General features: G+C 39.8%; 1 protein-coding gene across 4 annotated transcripts in view; it reads right to left on the bottom strand.

The window, feature by feature from the left end:
* The window catches only part of LOC121349087 (golgin subfamily B member 1-like), a 32,660-nt gene extending 17,093 nt beyond the window's left edge, over positions 1-15,567 (bottom strand). Inside the window, exons 1-20 of one of the 4 annotated variants that reach the window (XM_041459176.1) lie at positions 14,418-15,567; positions 13,609-13,752; positions 12,759-12,905; positions 11,783-11,905; positions 11,034-11,201; positions 10,610-10,795; positions 10,216-10,338; positions 9,952-10,065; positions 9,500-9,821; positions 9,043-9,152; positions 8,570-8,687; positions 8,386-8,477; positions 7,760-7,910; positions 4,149-4,258; positions 3,237-3,360; positions 2,260-2,390; positions 1,407-1,454; positions 1,005-1,114; positions 570-738; positions 115-219 (exon numbers count right to left, since the gene is read on the bottom strand). In XM_041459176.1, coding sequence (XP_041315110.1) covers positions 115-219; positions 570-738; positions 1,005-1,114; positions 1,407-1,454; positions 2,260-2,390; positions 3,237-3,360; positions 4,149-4,258; positions 7,760-7,910; positions 8,386-8,477; positions 8,570-8,687; positions 9,043-9,152; positions 9,500-9,821; positions 9,952-10,065; positions 10,216-10,338; positions 10,610-10,795; positions 11,034-11,201; positions 11,783-11,905; positions 12,759-12,905; positions 13,609-13,752; positions 14,418-14,462 — 2,640 coding nt within the window. In that variant the 5' untranslated portion in view covers positions 14,463-15,567. Of the gene's footprint in view, positions 1-114; positions 220-569; positions 739-1,004; positions 1,115-1,406; positions 1,455-2,259; positions 2,391-3,236; positions 3,361-4,148; positions 4,259-7,759; positions 7,911-8,385; positions 8,478-8,569; positions 8,688-9,042; positions 9,153-9,499; positions 9,822-9,951; positions 10,066-10,215; positions 10,339-10,609; positions 10,859-11,033; positions 11,202-11,782; positions 11,906-12,758; positions 12,906-13,608; positions 13,753-14,417 lie in introns of those variants that run through there. The other 3 variants (XM_041459177.1, XM_041459178.1, XM_041459179.1) reach the window with 3 other exon arrangements.
* Between the last annotated feature and the right edge of the window lie 4,597 nt (positions 15,568-20,164).

Genomic DNA, 20,164 nt, shown 5'->3' with positions numbered 1-20,164 from the left:
AAAGCCCACTGTACGAAATTTAAAGCCACTCATGCTGTCACTTTTGCTGACATTTAAATGGGCCACGAAAAATGAACACAGAATTTCCTCTCTCACATTATTTTTATAAATTACCTTTTCTTTCAATGTAGCAACTCTTTCCGTGAGATCACTGATGGCTGTTTTCTGCTCAATGTTCTCCATTTCATACACACTGCATTTCTTTAAGGCTTCATTCAGCTTAGTATTAAAAGTTCATGTGATAGAAATACATAGAATTCTATTAAAATTGTGATGTTGCCAGTTATAATACTGAGTTCACACAACAGTGAAGTTTATACTTTTACATTCATAAACAAAAACTTATCACCCCAATAAAATGTAAATACTTTCATGCAAAGCTGTGCTGGGTCTAAGAAATCCTTACACCAAACTTAAAGCAAAGCAATTAAATGACCAAAACTGTAAAGACAAAGTACAAACTTTCAGACTGAGAAAACAGCAACAATTCTGTCGGGACACAAATCAAAAGTTATGGCTAAAGCTCATCAGTTCTAATATGTGAAATAGTAACTATAATTTTAACTTACCTTTTGTTCAACATGCACAAACTTTTCCCCAAGTTCTTTGTTCAGAATCTCCTTTTCTTGAAGCAGTTTCCTCAGAGTTTCAACTTGTTCCAGCTTTTCTGTCGTGCTCGCCAGTTTTTGTTCTCTTTCTCCAAGTGAATTTTCAAGGAAACTATTTCTGTCACTTAATCTGAGAAGAAAATACATATTTAGATATTCTGAAAACAAAGCTTGCGTTAAGTCTTCTAAACTTACTAACCCCAAACTAAGAGAATTATTATTTTTACACTTTCCACTTAAACTTCCCACTATAAAAATAACACAACTGCAAACAGAAACAGGAGCCAAGTAATCGTTTTTTCAAGTGTTTTGAGAGATTATACGTCTCATTAGAAGTTGAAGTTTAAAGCAGAGAAAGCCAATGGTGTGTGATATTGTAAAGAACCTTGATTTTACCCTTTAAGCTGCTCATTCAAGCCAGAGATCAGAATTTGATGCTTTTCCACATCTCGCATTTGTTGGTTGCGCAACTGGGTGAGTTGAGTTTGCAAACGCTCATTTTCATTCTGCAACAAAGCAATGATGAAGAGCATTATTACACCCAGAGAAGCATGAGAGAACTTCACTTTGTTCACACAGCTTTTTGAAGGTTTCAAACACAGTACAAATCTCCTACTCTAAGTCAGATCCACTGCACCAATTCAAAAATAAAACCACCAAAAAAAAGAAAAAAAAATACAACAGCAACCAACAACCAAAAGCAAAACACATCCAGAATCAACAGCAAGTAGGACAAACGTGGCAAACTTGTCACCCTTCACGAACAGAAGGTGGCATTTTGGAAGAGACAGAACACACCTGCACTGCCCTCAACAGCTGCCCTTCTTCCTCTACACCAAACGTTACCTGTATTGAAAGGCTTTGTTACAAGAGTCTCAATAATTAATGTAAGCTTGTCTCTTATCTTAAAACCAGTCATTCTTCTTTATACGCGTGCAACTTAACAGATAAAGAACTATGAGTAACGCACCAAGAGTTTGAGTACAAGATCAGTTGTGTCACTCAGTGAAAATATGGTTCCCAAATTACCACAGTAATTTGTCAGTCAGGCAAGACTAAAAATAACTTTTCCTTTAAAAAGAACTCTACTATTCTTTGTGGGGCCTTCAGTGAATGGTTTTAAAATATAACTATGTATCTAGCTAATATCTAGAGTTATACTGCATGTGTATTTATTTACATAAAATTATGGATCATTTTTATATAAGCAGTTTCTTCTCTAAAAAATGTGTACATATATATATGAAAAATTAATACACACACACTCTTACAAAAAAGAAACTTAACGGATATAAGGAGTGGGAAATTCAAACGAGTCATAACCAAATCTAATTCTGGACCTCCTGGCAAAGACCTCCACAAAGAATTATGAAAATCATATTGTCTTTTTACTATGTTTCTAGAACAAATAAAGCTTAATCCTAATCATAATTCTCCACATGCTGAACAAAAGCAACAGGCTTCAGCCTCAAAGCATAATATAGGATGTGCACACTGTCTGACGGCATAATTAATGAGTGTAAATTGGGTTTCAGCCATTTTTTGTCAGCTGCCAACTGATGGGCTTGGCTTACTGTAGGCTTTGATATAAAGAACATAAACTCAGAATGAAACTCTTGCATCATAAGGTTTACACAACTCCAAAGCTCACCTGGAGAGCCTCCATTCTACTCTGAAGCTGAAATCTGTCTTCCAAATCCTGACAACGCTCTTCCAGAAAAAGTATTTGTTCCTGCAGTTGGTTTCTTTCCAATTCCAGCTCTTCAACCACACTCCGTAAACCTACTCAGGTCAAAGAAGGAAAATTCTTTCAAGAGAAGTCTACCAAAATGCCTGAAGTCTAGAAATGGCTGCAGCTCTTTATTCAAAGTTCTCATCAGTGATGGGCACAAAAAAATCTCATCTATTTCTAGTGGAAATGCCTGAGGCACTACATCCTCAAAATTTCTTTGGCAAAAGTACCCTTAACTGTTGGAAAACCAAAACAAGTTGCAGAGTTCATGGACTCAGAGGACCTAGCAGAAATACTCAAATATTGAGCCACTATTATTGTGGCTCAACCAATAGTGTGGCTCACATTACATTAACCACAAGTTGATCAGGTGCTTGCAGGATCATATATTAAGTAATTATTAATAAACTGGCCTGGACTGACAATTTGCAAGTGAGCCCACTCCATCTTAACAATAAGATGTATTTGCAATCTTTACCACTGGTATAAAATCATCAGCATTAAAAACTGAGAATTGTATTTTTAAATTAAGCAGCAGTGGAATGGAATTCTGGTTTGCAATATAACTGTGATATAAACTGGAAACACATTCACAGGAACAGCTCATAACTTAAAACAAACACACGATTTTGCCACATGGGATATTTGATGGGCATCAAAGCTCATCCAATTCCAGTGCTCAGCCACACTGACGCTGCACTTGTGAGCCAGAACTAGGCAGTTCATCCAGCACGCACATGCTTGGAAACAAAAAGGAAGAAAACACAAGGCAAAAAAATCCAACAAAGATTAGAATACACCACAAATGGGCTGTTAGCTGAATTTGAAAACGAAAATAGACACAAAATGCAGATGCTGTGTGCATGCTTTCATCAACTGTCTAGTCGCTATCACACCTGCATTGGGTGAAGGGTACTCTGGCCACCAACCTCCCATGTTTTCTCCTTCAGCTGAGTCAGTGCTATCCAAGGTGACATTCAGTTCTTGGAAGCATTGTTTGCCATCGAAGGGGAATTCTTCCTACACACAAAAGATGAGAAGGAAGTTTAAGTTAAAGAAGGAAGCAAGCAGGGATAAATTCTGCTACTAAAACCACAGTTTCAATAAAAATTCCAGAACTTAGCACTGATTCAGGATCTTAAATGCAAGTATGTGGGATTGCTGTGAACTAGAGTGGCCTCCCCAGCTTCCAGCTATTATTCCAAGAGAAGCCAGGCTTTTTAAGACACCTGCAAGCCTTTAAAAACACCCTTGGCTATCTGAGAAGCTAATGGATAACAGCGCTCAGATATCTTAATTAGTGCCCTGATTTCTGAAGTTAAGAGTTCTCTGAAGTATCAGTTAACTAATTATCTTCTTCCAACAGTCTGTTAATGGGACAATGAGATCCTAATTCTTAAAAACGTTACCATTTTTTCATGCAAGGTACAGCACCACCTACCTAGAAGTCCAGCTGAATGAAGTGGCACTAATAATTCAGTAAAGCTCCACCAGCGAAGAGATTTGTAAAGATTTTATAGAAGCCAAAAACATTAACATCTGAAGCATGCACATGGCTTCAGGCATGGGAATTACTCCAGAGAAAACCTTGTGATTTTCCAGGGGAAAGGAGTAAGAGGTGTGATGCCATTGGAATTTCTCATCTTCTGGCTATGTACACGATCATTACATTTATCCATGTTTTCAGTTCCAATCTATGTTCTTAAGCTCCCAATGTTTTAAAGACTAAAGCACCACATAAATAACAGTACTTTCCACATTTTTATTAACAGACAGGTAAAAATAAACTCACATCTCTTTGAACCTACCTGCAGCTTCCTGCTGGTCTGATTGCCTTTTCTTCTTGCCTGCTGCAGCCTGCCCATTCCTTGAACTGTGGCCAGTTCCTCCTCCAGCTCCTGCTGCCCTGAGACTATGGCTGGATCGGAGCAGCCAGGAAAGAACCAGTCATCCTCAATCAGTTTTGTGCCACAGGAAAGCATTTACATTTATATCAGACACTACTACATGAAAAGAGATCAGGGACAGGGTGAAGTCCCTACAAATGACTGACAGGAACAAGATTAAAGATTAAAATCCACTGCATTCACCTTGTGATTTCCCTCCAACACTGCTATGTAGAACATAAAGTCTGAGTATCTCACTAAGAAGAAGCAAACTGAAGTCTAACTTCACTTCTTCATCAGCCTCTAAAGGAAGACTTTATACAGGAGGGTGGAAAGGGGGAGGTTTAACCATACTAAGAAGGAAAGCCAATCAATCAAAATGCCAAATTACATCTCAATTCAATTTACCAGGTTCAAATATGCCTAATTTGTATGATGAAAAACACAGCTTTTTCAGCTGATGCCTTTTTATTCTCAACAAGCACATTCATTTTTATAAAAACTTTAATTTTAGTACGAGCTCTAAAGCCAGATCATTTGAGGAAGTCACAAGCATGTGTTACACTGCAAACTGGCATCAAACCATCTTATCACAAATTAGTATCATTCTTTTCAGGACAAATACAGAATCACTAGTAAATAAACACTGAATAAACTGAGAATATGAAAGCTTAGGTATGCATCCTGTTCATTGTTAGAAATGATTTGTCATCTGAAGTGCATTCCCATCTGTTTTGTGATACGACAAAACATGTTTGAGGTAAAGATTAGGAAACAACACGTTCCATGCAAAGCAGACACAACAGCACAGCCAGGGAAAGGGAGAGAAAGTAAAGGTGGCTCCATATTTTAATTGAAAGTTACATTAATTGGATAATTACAAACTTGGCTTTCAGTTTAACCACATGAATCCACAGTTGTCCTCACAGCACACAAAACTCAGAGAATTCATGTCAATGCATCTGTGAGGTCAACACCAGGAACTATTTGGAGATTCAACCCTACAAGGAATACCTTGCTTTCATCTGAGTTGGCCAAAGATTACTTATAGCACAGATTTCCTTAACTCACAATTCTGTAGAATCTGCTAGATTTAAATTCTTCCTGTAATATTCCAAAATTACACCCCTAATGTCTTGTCAGAAAAGATTAGTGGGGAAAAAAGGTAAAGAAAAAACAATGACCCTTTTCAAGTGGGATTGATAAATTGGTTTATACTTCTGATTTCAATTACACTTCGGCTTCTTACACTGTCACTTCCTAAGTGTTTTAAACACCCTTGTGTATTTTCTAGATTTTACACTTTTTTATCATTATGCATACCTTTTTTATCATTATGCATACCTTTTCAAGGCTGTAAAATTAAATGTAAAATTAAATTTTGATTACAGGCCTTAAATCTCTGTTGACAGGAACTGCCAGTTAAGGGGTTCAAAGAATAACATCTATTCCAGGTAAAAATTTAACTCCTCCTCTGACACTGTAATATAGGAACCCAACATATTTAGGCTCCTAAGTATCTGATGATGAAAAAAACCCAGTGAAATTACAACTGTCACAAAATAATGGAAGTATAGAAATTGGAGCTTTAGAATGATTTAGCACACTGAGACAAGTGTTAAAACACTTCCAGTTGAATTGAGCATTGCTTTAACAATAAGTAAGTAAATACATTTTCTAATGTTTCACAGCAGCTTAGGAAGCTTTTAATTTGCAATTACCTAACACAAAAACCTGAAAAACTTCCCAGAACACCTTTTTTCAGACACACACTGCATATAAACAAACTATGATATGTCTGTACCTCCCTGAGCCACTACTGATGCTACATGTTACTTACATATGGTTGGTAGCTAATATTAATGTATGCAAGCTCAGCAATTTATGGGATGGATTTTTTGTTTTAAATACTACTGAATTTCAGATAGTACTAAGAATTAATTTGATTCTTACTTAGTCACAACCACTTGTGGCAAGCCAAGAAATTTGTCTCTACATAAAACATAAATATGGAGCCAGCTGTTACTACAATGTGAAGTGAAAAAATGAAGATGACTTCATTAAGATAAAAGAAGAAACAGGTAGTGCAAAGCAGGAGAAACTCAAGTTGAAACCCAGCAGTTGTTACACATATTGCTAAAATCCACAAACCATCAATGGCAAACCTTGCAAGGTACTGTCGGCAATTTTCTCCACAAGAAGCAAGAGCTGGAGAAATCAGCAACAGTACATTCCAAGGGGCCATTGCTGCAGGAACCTGCATGCACAAAACTGATGGGAAACTGTTCTCCCTGGCTGCCCAGATCGCAGTGGAGGGTAGGAGTGGAGGGGGAAGGGACGCTCAGGGCTCACCAGGTGGAACGGCAGGAAAAAAAGAAACAGAAAGATCATGCTACTCCCAAGGGAAAAAAAAAATGCAAAATTAAACCTGGACCGAGGCAGAGGAAATTTTACAAGTGTTATTAATATTGCATGTGGCTCTGTGGCCAGCACAGATGTGCTAACAGGTAGATCTGATGGAAGGGTATTATTCCCTTTCAACACCAAACCATAAATCCTTCAAACAGAAGAGACATGATCCTTAAAACATTTTTGTGCTTACACAAAACATTTTTGTGCTTACTGAACTTTCAAATGGATCATGGAAATGAAAAATAATTCAGTTGCTGATTGAAAAGAGAAGGCCCAAATTAACTAACTGGATTAATTATGATGGTAGATCCTGTGCATTAAAATTTGCCATTATTCCCCATGCAGTTAACTAAGGGGACAAAACTTGCAATTTAGTTCAGATGGCATGGAAAGAGCAGTAAAAGCTATCTAAAATTTAACCAGACTTTTATAAACTTTAATAGAAGCAACTTCAGTTTCTCAACAGCTGATTAATTAACAATTTAGAAAGCTCAAAAACCTGACATTACTTGAAATGCTATTTTTTGTAGGTAATCTGATGTTTTTAACCATCTCCAAGCCAGTGAGAATTATTCAGCTGGCCCATACAAGTGGCACCTACTAACAGATCACTAAATATCCTAAACAGAATTAATGAGACATCTCCTAAAGAGAAATTCCATGCCAGGCACATTTTGCTTAAGTACCAACTTCATTCCTCTAATTCAAACCAACACTCTAGTCCCCCACACTTTTACCAGTTCTCTAGGCAGGCAGCTTTAATATTTCAATGGGGAACTATTTATTATTGGTAAAATATGATTTTTTTTATCATTTTTACCACTTTTCATATGCAGACAATAAGCCTGTCAAGCAGTCTTACAAAGCAGCAGCTCAAATAGCAAACAGAACAGCACATCTACTAAATAAAAATTATATAAAACAAGGTGAATATATGAAAACCAAACTTGAGGGAATAGGAAAAAGCAGAAATTGCAAATTTCAGCAATTTCACTAACTATACATATTCTATGACTACAGAAATGAGTCATGGTGGTGTGCTATCAATTCGACCTGAAGCATAACTGACACACACAGACCTACAAAAACAGGACTGTTGAATTGGAAATAAAATAATTCACCTTCTCTCTCCTCCTCAATCTGAGCCATTCTCAAGGCCATGGCAGATTTCTCTTCTCGGACTTGATCCCGGGACTCCTCTGACTCTGGGACATTTTCCTGCCATTCCAAGAGCTGACTCTGCAGTTCATCCACACTACCTGATTCACTGGCCTAACAAGAGACATTCTGTATTAAAATTAATTTACCACACCTCTCTGCAAATGTAAATACATTGTAAGCTGGCAAACCACCATAATTCACCATTTAACTTAAATTAAAATCTATGAAATTGGTAAATGCAGATTGTAGGTATTGCAGATTATGTGAAAAACAAGTCCCACAAACTCGCAAAGTATTAAAAATATTTTGTCTACAAAACAACAGCCACACTTTGATGACTCACATTAAACATAACTAAATAAACAGCAAACTGCTTGGAAAAATGTAATTTAAAGTGTGCGCAAAGTTAGGTAGAAATCAATCTTTCTGAGTAATTCAAAACTTGTCATTGTGTTCTCTAACTGAATAGCCATTGACAATTCCGTCTATCAATAAATTAATTCTCAGAAAATCCAGCTGACACACTTTTCAAAGTCTAATTAGCACCATTAATCAATAACTCATGCAAATCAATTTTCAAGTCAACCTGTGAAGCTGCTCTCTTTGTAACTTGGTCAAGATCAGCCTGCAGCTTCCTCTGCTGCTCTTCATAGAGTTCGAGCTTTTTCAGCAGTTCTTCTACAAAAACAGAACAAATTTGGTTCATGAGGACACAAATAATTTATTTTTGCCTCTTTGCTTTGGATCATCTGCAAAAGATTTTCTTTTACCATTCTGAGTTCCAATTTCATGCAATGACTGCAGTTTTGACTGTAGTTCTTCATTTTCAACTTCTAATTCTGACACACGATTGCTTAAGGCAGATACATCATTGTTTTTGGAGGAAAACTGAAAGAAAATAGAGTTATGGGGGTTTCAAACACAGCAAAATCACAGCAAAGTCATTTTCTTTCCTTATTCTTTAGTAGTATCTAGAATAGCTGTTTTTCTAATATTTAAAGTGCAATACAGCAGCTCTCTCTAACAAATTTACTCCTGAATGCTGGTAACACAATTTGTACTATTTTTTATTTAAACTACATCTTCTATCAACACATTATGTCCATTCCATTTTCATACCTTAATTCATAAAGTAAACTGTTTTAATATTCTATTTATGCCACAGTTTACTTCTTCCTAATCAAAACTCCAAGCACAGTAGTTGGAGAAAGACACAGAGCCTTAAACACAAAGCTACACATACATTTTTCAGTTCATCCTCCAGCTGTTTGATTCTTGATTTAGACCAAGCCTTCATTTTCAAAAACTTGGCTTCAGATTTGCTGGCCTCTTCTGTTTTCAATTTCACTTGGACTAAGAAAAAAGAAGCAGGAATTACTTAAAACTGTAGAGAGATTATTCATACAGACCTTGTGTGTAATTCCTTTAGCAACTGAAAGTTACACACACAAGACAACAGCATTTATGAAAAAATATAAGAATAAGACACAGTGAGAAATTTACAGTTCATGTGATTATCTTGGTAATCCTCTAACCCTCATTATTATAGCACTTGATCCCTTTAATTACTGTGGCAATAACATTCCATCAAATTTCATGTAGTTCTAATTTCAATAAGTGAGAAATTGGCTCAAAACACGTAGAAGTCTGAGGCAAAGAAACCTTTAATACTGTCAGTGACAACTGTTTAAATAGGATACCTTCCAATTCTTCCATCTTCTCTTTGGTTATAGATTCCAGATCTTTGACTTCTTTGGAGTTACTCTGCCCACCAGCACTCAACTCTGCCACTTGTTTCTGAAGCTGAACCAGGGCCTGGTCCTTCTCTTGCAGCTCAGTTTCATGTTTCTCTTGAATTTCATGCAGTTCAGCATTGTATTTCGCCTTAACTTTTGTCATTTCAAGCTCATGTTTCTCCATCATGTCTTTTAATTGGGCTCTCATTACATGTTTCTCAGCATCCAGTTTAGACTGGAGGTTCTCTTTTTCAGACAGAAGACGTTTCAGGTTTTCATTAATCTCCTGTTAAAAAAAACCAACCAAAGAAACAAACAAAAAAACAGCACAAAACCCATTTATAATTTCATTGCAAAGTATTTTTCCTACCATTGTCAAACACTATACCTGTACTACTACTTATGGCACTTCTTACTTTCAATTGCTGGTCCTTGGCATCCAGCTCTTTTTGCAAGACATCAATCACCTGTGTCCTTCCCAGCATGACTTCTTCCTTTTCATGGAGCTTCTGTTTCAAAGCCTTTAGTAGCTACCAAAAAAAAAAAAAAAAAAGTTAAATAATCAAGCAATCTATAAAAAATTTATTTTTATTCTCCCAACCAGACATTTGAACTGTGTCACAGAGTTTAGTAATTACATGACTCCAGATTCAAGCTGCTGAGTTTCCAGAGCAACATACCTGTTCTAGGTCAGCACTTGCATCAGATTTAGCAGCTAATCTAAAAAGCTCCTGCTCATGTTTTTCTCTCTGTGCTTCCAGCTCCTTTTCCTTTTCCTGGATAATATTTTGAAACAGACGTATCTAAAATGAAAAAGAAAATAAATATGAAAACAGTCCACAAGCTATAGTAAAACCACACTGAACTGTCTAACTAAAGATACAGAAAGATAATGGATTTCAAATTAAGTCTGAATTTTGCTTCCAGTAACATTAAATACACTAATTAGTCACTTACGTTCATTCCTAGCAAGTTCCTAACAACTAAGCCCAAATGGCAGCCTATTCCTCAAACACCTGTATTCTACTTTTCCTAAGAACTGGATATAACTTTTGGAATCCTGCATTTACTTACATTTTCCATGTATGTAGCTTCTTTTCCTTGGAAATGCTCTCTTTCCTTGCTTTGAATGTTTTTCAGACTCTCGATCTGCTCCTGGAACAAGCTGCATTTTTCCTCACTGTCTCCCACCTTCTTGGTAAGGTTCTGCACCAGAATCTCCATGCTTTGCAGTGATGACTCTTTAGTTGCCAGCTGGTTCTTTACAATGCAAACCAAAAGACAATTAGCAGAAAAATGATACAGCAATCATGAAGCCTCTCCCTGGTAAGAACAAAATAATCAGCAAGTAAATATATATAAATTAGGATAGTCAATAAAGAATTTTTATTCACATGAATTGACTGTATTTCAGAGAGGGACTGATTAAGTAACATATCACAATTCATTGGTTCCTTGTAAGCTCTACAGAGACTTTATAACTGAGCTGCTAACATACCTTCAGTTCTTCATTGGGCAGGAACATTTGAGTGGCAGCATCACTGGATCCACAGGCCACCTGCAAATCCCTGATGTAAGCATCCCTTTCAGCCAGCTTCTTCTCCTTCTCTGCCAGCATGGCATCCATGTCAGCCCCACGGCCGCGCTGCGCCTCCAGCTCAGCATCCTGAGGTGAAAAGGCAGAATTGTTTGTGGTCTGTGCTTCCATCTCCACCACAGAAGAATGGTCTGCATAATTTCCTTACTGTCTGTGTTAGAGTACTCCAAAAATTACAATCAGATGTATAACTGTTCTGTTTGGAGTGTAATCATTATTTACTGAGCCTTTCTCTCAAACTCTGCAGCATTCCCATTCCTGCCACCATCCCCAGGGAAGTTATGTCCACAAAACACCACAACATGAAATCAGCCCTTGCCTACATTTCCCCCTCTTATGACCTATTTTTTCAATGAGGAAAATTGAAGCAAACCAGTACTTTTGTTCAAAATGCAAGATTTAAATACAACATTGATCCACAGAGTGCGTCTTCGTGTATCCTTCTCCATTGATCCAGGATTTCCTGTTCACTGAAGGCACAATGACAGAATTCCCACTGCCCTTGCTGAGGCTGTAACATAACAATTCCTCAGTAGAAAACTCCCAGAATGGCTGCTCAGCAGCACAGAATTAAATATATACTTAAATAAATATATTCAAACATAATCCTACACCACGGAGGTGAAAAGTCATGTCATACAAAACACCACCTTTTTCTGTAATTCTTCATTTTTTTGTGTGATCTGGGATTCCAGCTCTTCAATTCTCCTTCTCAGCACTAATATTTTCCCCCGATTGGCTGCAGCATTTTCCTGGTCTCCATCTTTTGATGCCTGCAAAAACGGGGAGGTTTGCATTGGACAGGTAACCCCTGGATTATGTACCTCTACTTAGTCTGATAATATTGGTGAAAAAAGCAGACTTTACTCACAGACTCTGTTTCAGTTCTCTTCTACATTTAATATTCCATGTAGAAGCTGGCACAGAATTTGTATTAAGCTTATAAAAGTCTTTGTATTTAAATTATTAATGATAATTACTGCTAAAAAGTGGACTGGAATGTGCAGCAAGGAGATTCACTTTCTCTGGCAATTGAAACTCAATCTGCCAAGTGTAGCACACACACTTTAAAATACAAATTTTAAAGCACAGCTTTAAAATACAAAACTCCCTGAAAAACTAAAGCCTCACTAAAGTTATTTTAGAAGCTATATCAAGTCCTGCTCCAAAGAAATACAAGTCTACTTGCACACCGGTGTTACTACAAACACATCTGAGACTCTCTTGTTAACAGTGAAACACCTGACACTTTCCAGCACTTAATTTACATTTTGCTAGTAAGGACAGTTATACATTTCCTAAGGAACAAGACAGGTTTTGTTTTCATTTCTTCTCCAAACCTTATCTGCCTGATTCACATGTGTCAAAACTTTGAGTTGCTAATAGGATGAAGGAGTGAGAAATTTTTACTAAAACAATTTGAAGGGAATGTGCAATTTTCTGGATTTCTATTGAAAAATAAAAGAATTAAATAGAAACACAGATGAATTGACAGCACCCACTCAGTCAACCTTGATCCTAACCTGACTCAGCTCAAAATTTGAATTTCCCCATTGAGTCCAGCACAGGAAACAGCCTACAGCATCCCAGAAATTGTATCTGCTTTCAAGTATGAGAACACCTTACCTTTTTTGGTTCTGCTTTGGCCTCTAAGCCTCCTGCCACTGGTAACTGCTTCTTAAGTTCTTCCAGCTGCGAGGTTAATGATGCAACCTTGGCTTTGTTCTGCAGCTTCAGCTTGGAAAGTTTGGCATCAGCAGATTCCTTCTCCTCCTACAAACATCAAAGTCATGACAGACTAAATTAGCTACGTGGACAACTGCCTCCTTGAATTCTTCCATAAAAAAAAATGACAGAGGGAGAAATCGGAAGTGATTAACAAAAAATATCTTCCCTACAGTGTTTCATTTTCATTATTTAAATATTCTCTTCTATATTTAAACTTTCTGCACATGGTGATTACTACTGTATAGAATTCAAAATCTTATTATATAAATTTCCCTGGTTTTTTCATAGCAACACAAATTCTAGGCTTGATTTTTTAATGAGAAGAATTATTTTTTCATAAAAAATACAAAAAGACAGACACCTTCAGGATAAAAGCTCGGTTTTTTTTTTAGAGATCTCTATATACAATGAGTTTTAAAACATGGAGTATTTTAACACTTGGCTGTTCACATCCACAGATAAAAAGGGCAGAAAGAAATCTCTCGTAGGAAGAGATCAACCTTATGACTTTTTTAAAAAGAGTAACAAAGCTCCAAAAAAGCCTTCAGGATATTAGAGATAAATTCCTTCTAGCTCAGTCCTGGAACAGAACACACACTGGGAACATGCAGCAATGTCCAGACCCCAGAATAGCTCCTTGTGACCATCCCAGAGCTGCTGTAACAGACTAGCAGCTTGCAAAACGTGACAAACAGAACTGGAAGGGGGATTTTAAACAATGGTTACGACATGAACACATGCTCAGTACCTTTAACTGAAGATCTTTGCTCCGGAGCTCAGCATCCTTCTCCCTGACAAGCTCCTTGAGCTGTGCCAGCAGCTGCTCAGTGCTCGTCAGCTGCTCCGTCAGATCCGTCACGGCCGCGCTTCCCACGTCCCTGGAGCCCGCAGCCTGCAGAGATCCAGGGGAACGTTCAGCCTGGCCAGATCCACGGTGCTTCCAAAGAGCCAAGTGGGGCACACACTGCACCGCTCCTCGAGCGCCTGCACTTCGTGTCCCACTTCATTACAACAGTCAGCAAATGCAATGCTAAAACTTCCATGGGTTATATACACTTACAGCAGGCTGGTTTTACCAAGCCACATGGAATTCTAAACCTTATGAGCTGCTTTAGCAAGCTTGGCTTGAAACACAGCAAAACCATCCAGGCATTCTAGGTATGAACACCTGAACTTCCTCATTCCCTTGATTTGTGTTGTGACAGCCAGCAGTGCTGCTAAATAAAATAACTACCCATAAAATATTGATATTGAACCTACTCTACCCAAAGATACCCTGAGGATGGAGCTTATGTAACTCCTACAGATGTTTCCTTAAGGCAGGATAAGCAGAGTGAGGACAAGCACAACAGCTGTGGAAGGCACGAGAGATTAAATATCAAGGAGATAAGAAACAAGGACACAACCCGACTTTTAGAGCCCTAGAACTGTCATGGTAAAACTAGTCAAACAACTGCTTTATAAAAGAGAAAATACATACAGCTAGTGCATAAAAAAATTAAAGAGCCTCTGTGTCAGAGAGTCTTAAAAAGATATTAACAGTAATTCAGTACTTACTGGTGTTTTGGAAGGAGAATCATCTCCACTACCCCATTTCCACATAGTTCCACGATGGCTACAGAAAAATAAATTAAATAATACCACAGTAAGTATAAGGGACTCAAATAACTATAATTAATTCACACTTCTATGTATCTCGTTGTGAAATGCTTGAGAGTGATTTGCTCAGTTCTGACAGCACCTCTGATCTCCACTACACCACCACTTGTTGAGAAATAACACTTCTCATTATGTACAAAATATGCATAACGTGCCTTTTCTAAAAACCGCCAGTCAGTAAAATGCCAATAATTCCAAAAATCATCCAGAGGAGTCTTTAAAGAGTAAATGCCAAGAAGTATTATCCAGCACAGCTGCCTCTCCAACATATAAATAGAAGACACAAACCACATATAGTTTGCTAATATTTAACCTGACCTTAAACACTGCCTGTCACTGCAGGAAAGCAGGGCTTACATCAACACACATTTCTAAAAAATCACACATTAAGGCTAAAACCATTAAATAACATCAAACTGCTTGAATTGCTGTGACTGCTGCTCATCTGAAAAGTACAACCAGCACTGCACCTGCTCAGTAATTGTCACTCTCAATTAGCAACACCCAGAGGAAAATCTTGTGTCCTTCCCGTTCTGTATTAGACTCCTGAAGCACACACGCACAGACCAGGCCTGAATTTGGAAAGCAGGTTATAGTAAGCACGAGCACACAGCTTATCTTTGAAAGAATGCAGCCTGATAGCAGAGGCTGCTTTTAAAGCAGTTCATCACTCCAAAGCTCAATCTAGGAATCACAGACTGCAACCTATGGCCCACATCACCTACAATTCCAGACTGGATCCTCCAGATCTCTCCTAACAATAAAATCAGCAAACGAGCCATGGGTGTGGGGATGGGAATTGCAGAACCTGTCAGTAAAACCCTCCTCTCATAACTACTGCAGAGCTGTAACATCAAACCTGTTCCCAGTGAAAAGCTCACTTCCAGGCACACCAAAGGGTCACCCAGGTACAAAGAGGCCAGAATGACTCACTAAATGGAACACGGTGGTGCATTTGTAAATATTTCAGCTCATTCCCAGCTCTGACTGACAGAATCATTTTGCTGGACTCACCTGCCCGCATTCCTACCCAAATACCTCAACTGTTCCTTCCTGGTGTTTTTTTTATTTACATCAGTGACCCTAAACACTGACAAGTTTTCCAAATCAAGCTGGGAAACAAAACTGATCAGGCTTTTCTTACCAGGCATGAAATCAACGAAGGATGGGTTCTGCTTTTTTTCTGGGGTACAGACATCAAGTTAAAGCTGCAATCTTTGGTTAAAGCTGCAATCCCTCAACTCTTTATCTTCCACAACTTCCACAAGACACAACAGAAGCTGCTTAATTTTATAAAACAACTTTCTCCAAATGCTCAAAGTACAACTGAGGCTTCAGCTCTGATCACAACAGGACGTTACCAAAAAGAAAAGCCCCAACAGCAGCTTTGCCTTCCTAACTCATTCCCTACCAGCTGCAGCCAAATCCAGCTAAAAAAAATAAAAAACTAATCTTGTATTATTCATCTGGGCACTTTCCAGCCTCCTCGGTCCCCGGAGTCAGAGACGACAGGGCCCAGCACAAGGGGCACATGACAGATTTGGGCAGCAGCTCATTCCAGCTCTCACTGCTAAGGAAGGTGATGGCAGTCCCCTCCCTCCTCTCTGCCACAGGCCTACAGCAGGCAAACAAACTGTGTAACAACCCAGCTAAGCCTAATATTATTTTAGAACCATTCCCCAAAATAATTTTGTGTTGGCAACATACACACTGAAAGAAAACAATTTTTATTTAATGGTCCTCCCTCCTCTCTGCCACAGGCCTACAGCAGGCAAACAAACTGTGTAACAACCCAGCTAAGCCTAATATTATTTTAGAACCATTCCCCAAAATAATTTTGTGTTGGCAACATACACACTAGTGTATGTTTCTCCTAGTACCGGCACACTTTTGCTTTTGCCCACCGAGATGCTGGTTCTTCTGCTGAACAAACTAAATTTATTTTCAAAAAGTCTGTGCCTTATAGGGACTAAAAGCTTCTGGACAAAACCTTGGCCAAAATCTGCACGGACAAACAGCACACAGCACAAACTGAAGCAGTGTTAACCAAAGCACACACACCCTGTAAAAATATACTGAGGCTTTCATATAGCTATTACTTGGACCTGTTATAAACACGATCCCTTAGTCACACTGACCACACTTACATATTAATATGAATTGTTACTTACTTTCCATAAGAAATATATTACATACAAATATATATATAATACAAGGGAAGCACTATTTTGTACGAGTGACCCAACGGAGAAACCGCAGATCACGGCAGCGCAGGTGCATGTGGGGAACTCCAAAGAGCCATTTCCACCCTTTCCCACATTTCCACCCCCTCCTGCCCGGCTCCATCGGCGCCCGGCAATGGGAGAGGGGGGGGCGGCCGCGGCCCCCGAGCCCGCCGAGCCCCCTCAGCCCCGACGCGGCCCCGTCGCCGCCGCCTCTGCGGCCCCGCAGCCCCGGCCGCGCCCGCTGGGAGCGGCTCCGCCCCCGCCGCAGCGCCTCCTACCGGCGCGGAGGACTGGCCGCCTCCCACACGGCGCTCTGGCCCGGAGGCCGTCTGATCTCCCGGGATTCCCGAACTTTTTTCCCGTTTTATTGTGAGGAAGCAGGGACCTACAAGCCAGACATGGGTCTCCCTACATATTACCACGTGTTTATTGACTGCTCACCAGTGCCAGCGCCTCACCACCACCCTCACAGGAGAGAATTTCTTCCTGATGTCTACTCTCAATACTCACCTTCCTTTAATTTAAAGCTCTTACCCCAAGGCCTTCGTTCCAGTATAGACTGTCCTTCAGTTTGTTACATTTCCACATGAGCAATGCCAAAGTCTCCAGTAAAATTCCACCAGCTCAGTACCTTGCAGTGTATGATGTAATTGAGAGGTATTTATAAATAAAGTTAAAACATTTTCATACTAGAAAAACTGGCTGCTGTATTATTATGTATTATTATTTCATAACAATAGTTGCATTGATCTCACTTTCAGGGAGAGGAATGGATTGAAAATCCTTTTTCTAAGCAGAAAAAAAAAGGAAACCACCTCCAGCTTTCTTTAGGGTAAAAGATGCAGGTACAAAAGGAAGCTGTGCCTCCTATCTGACAGCAGCACCATTTATATTTTGCATTTTGTAATCTTTGAGGTAGTCTTTTTATCTGTGTGCAAACTGCAGGTTTCTGGAGATAAGTGGCACTGGGTTCTGGGCTACAGCCCCACCATTCCCCAGGCAAGCATCACTTCATCCCACAGAACAGAGAATGAACCTCAATTCACAGGATCCTACAGCATTACCGTGACTGGGAGCAGGAAAGAAGAAACCCATCAGACCTTAAAAGTAATTTGATTTCAAGATGTGGCTGTGTCATTTTAATCTCTTTAATCTTTTCCTGGTGCAGCACTCTTAACATTGTTCCTGTCCGATGCGATCTGAACGGTGACACTGTGCATGTTCTCACCCAAGCCCTGGCCACTTAGGAACATGACAGCTGATGATGATGGGTGCCTGAAGATCCCTGCAAGACGTGAGCATCTCTGGAAATAGCAGTCTGAGCATGGAATGAATTCCAGAACCACAGGCTTGCATGTGGCACGGAGCACTCCTTGGAGAATCCTCTGGAGAATAACGTTTCTGTGGTTTGCAGCAGTCTCCGAAACAAATTCCATTGTGAATCTGGCCACAACATCCATCCTCTCAACCTGTAACCTTTGGGATTTTATCCCCGTCCTGCAGTGTCTCCATAGCTTTTTTCCAAACCTGCCCCACAGCAGCATCTCTGAATACCTGTGAGAGAGGAGAAAACAGCAGTGCAGGTGCTTCACTCCCATCCCTATCTACCAAAATGGTGTGAGGGGCAGGTTTGAATTGTATCAAGCACCAAACCTACCCTGTGCAGTGAGGAATGGTGAAGCTGTTGTTCCTGAACAGCACGAGTGTGCCATGAATAACTCAGCTGGACTCACAAGGTGCTGGGATATGGGTTCAGAAGCATCTAAATCAATGCAAGACTGCTTATCCCTTAAATAGAACCAACACTGGATCACATGCAGAGATTTTGTTACTTGGGAGGGGAACTTTGCTCCAAACCCTTTTGGTTTTACTCATTCCACTTAGGAGGAAGAAACCAAAAGTATTTTTAATTTGCCCTTTCCTAGGCTCCAGGACAGTTTTCCCTATGCTGTAAGTTGTCATACCCATAAAAATAAAATCATCTGCAGGTCTTCATTTTATCCCAATGTATAAATTATTCTTGGAAGGATGGGAGTGGAGATGACAACACACTTCTTTTGGGGATCTCACAGCCAATCAGTCACTCCCTTCTCCCCCTCTAAAATGCAGAATGGTGTTACTACTGTGCTGTTAGTGCAATACTCACCTTGTGTGGAGTCAGAAAGTGCAGTGTGATTGTTTCTGCCTCAATAAACATGGGGATCTCACAGACAAGGCTTTCTTGGATGTTTAGGCACAGCCAAACTCCCCTGCTGTGATGCCAGCTTAGGACTGAGTGTATTAACCAGTGAGATCCAAGCCCTTGGAGACACACAGAGATTCAGACACATTAAACTCTCTTCCAGCTGGAGGAACACCACTGTTGTTCAGTGCCTTTAATATTTATATAACAGCAGTATCCAGATGCCCCAGTTAGTGCCACAGCGAGGTACTTCATGTGCAGCTCTCTGCTGGGACTATTTTGTTGTCTTAGCTACTCCTTTTTACAAAATAAAGCTGCTCACTGGTCAGCCTCCTCATTCCTCTCACACCAAAAAGCAGTGGGAGGAAATTGCTTGCTCTGCCTGTCTGTTTTTTTCCCCATGAATCTGCTTCTTTTCACAATTTCCTGCATCCTGAAATAACACAGAGACATCCCACCTCGTCTTTGATGAGGGATAAAGCCAAATTCTTCTCAACCAGGTGTATCAGCCCCGCATTCCTGCCAGTACCAGGAGGCTCCCAAGCTCTCTCCATTCCCAAATTCAAGTCAATGTACACCTGGTCACCACCATGAGGACTTGGAGGAGGAATCAGTGCTAAAAACAGATCACAGGAATGAATTCCTGCTGTTGCTGAAGCTTCCATTTGTTACCTGCTCCTTCTTGTTCCTGTATAATTTTGTGTCGTCCCCCCCACCAAAAAAAAAAAAGACTGCCGGTCTGCTGGTTATAGAGCGACTGAGAAATAGATGAAGGGGAGAATATTCTTGGACGATCTGATGACCATTGGTACATAAATTATGTGTAGTGGCACAGAAAGCCCATTCAAAGGATGGGGTTTTAGTCATGCCACTAATGCAGAGCAGAGCAAACCACTCAGAGAATTACAAAATAAAACGAAAGCGACCCCGGCAAGAGTGACGAGGTACCCAGCACTCGCTGCAGGGGGCAACAGGCACCTCTGCACCGCGGCACAGCCCGCGTTTGTTCTGCATCGTCCTGGGTCTTGAGGACACAGCTGAGCCACACAAAACATCTGGCTGATATTCCCACTGAGGGAGGCCCAAAGCCAGGGGTCCCTGGGTTTCAGGCACCGCTTTGTGACACCCACCCCAAATGCTGGGAATCACCCCAGGCACCAGCACAGGCTGGGGGCTGACCAGGGGAAAACAGCTCTGCAGAGGACTTGGGAGTCCTGGTGGACTCAGAGTTAAACAAA

The sequence above is a fragment of the Pyrgilauda ruficollis genome, unplaced genomic scaffold, assembly GCF_017590135.1.
Source record: "Pyrgilauda ruficollis isolate IOZ18807 unplaced genomic scaffold, ASM1759013v1 scaffold132, whole genome shotgun sequence".
NCBI lineage: Eukaryota > Metazoa > Chordata > Aves > Passeriformes > Passeridae > Pyrgilauda > Pyrgilauda ruficollis.
Note: the sequence above shows the minus strand (reverse complement) of the source record. Positions and strands in the feature narration are given on the sequence as shown.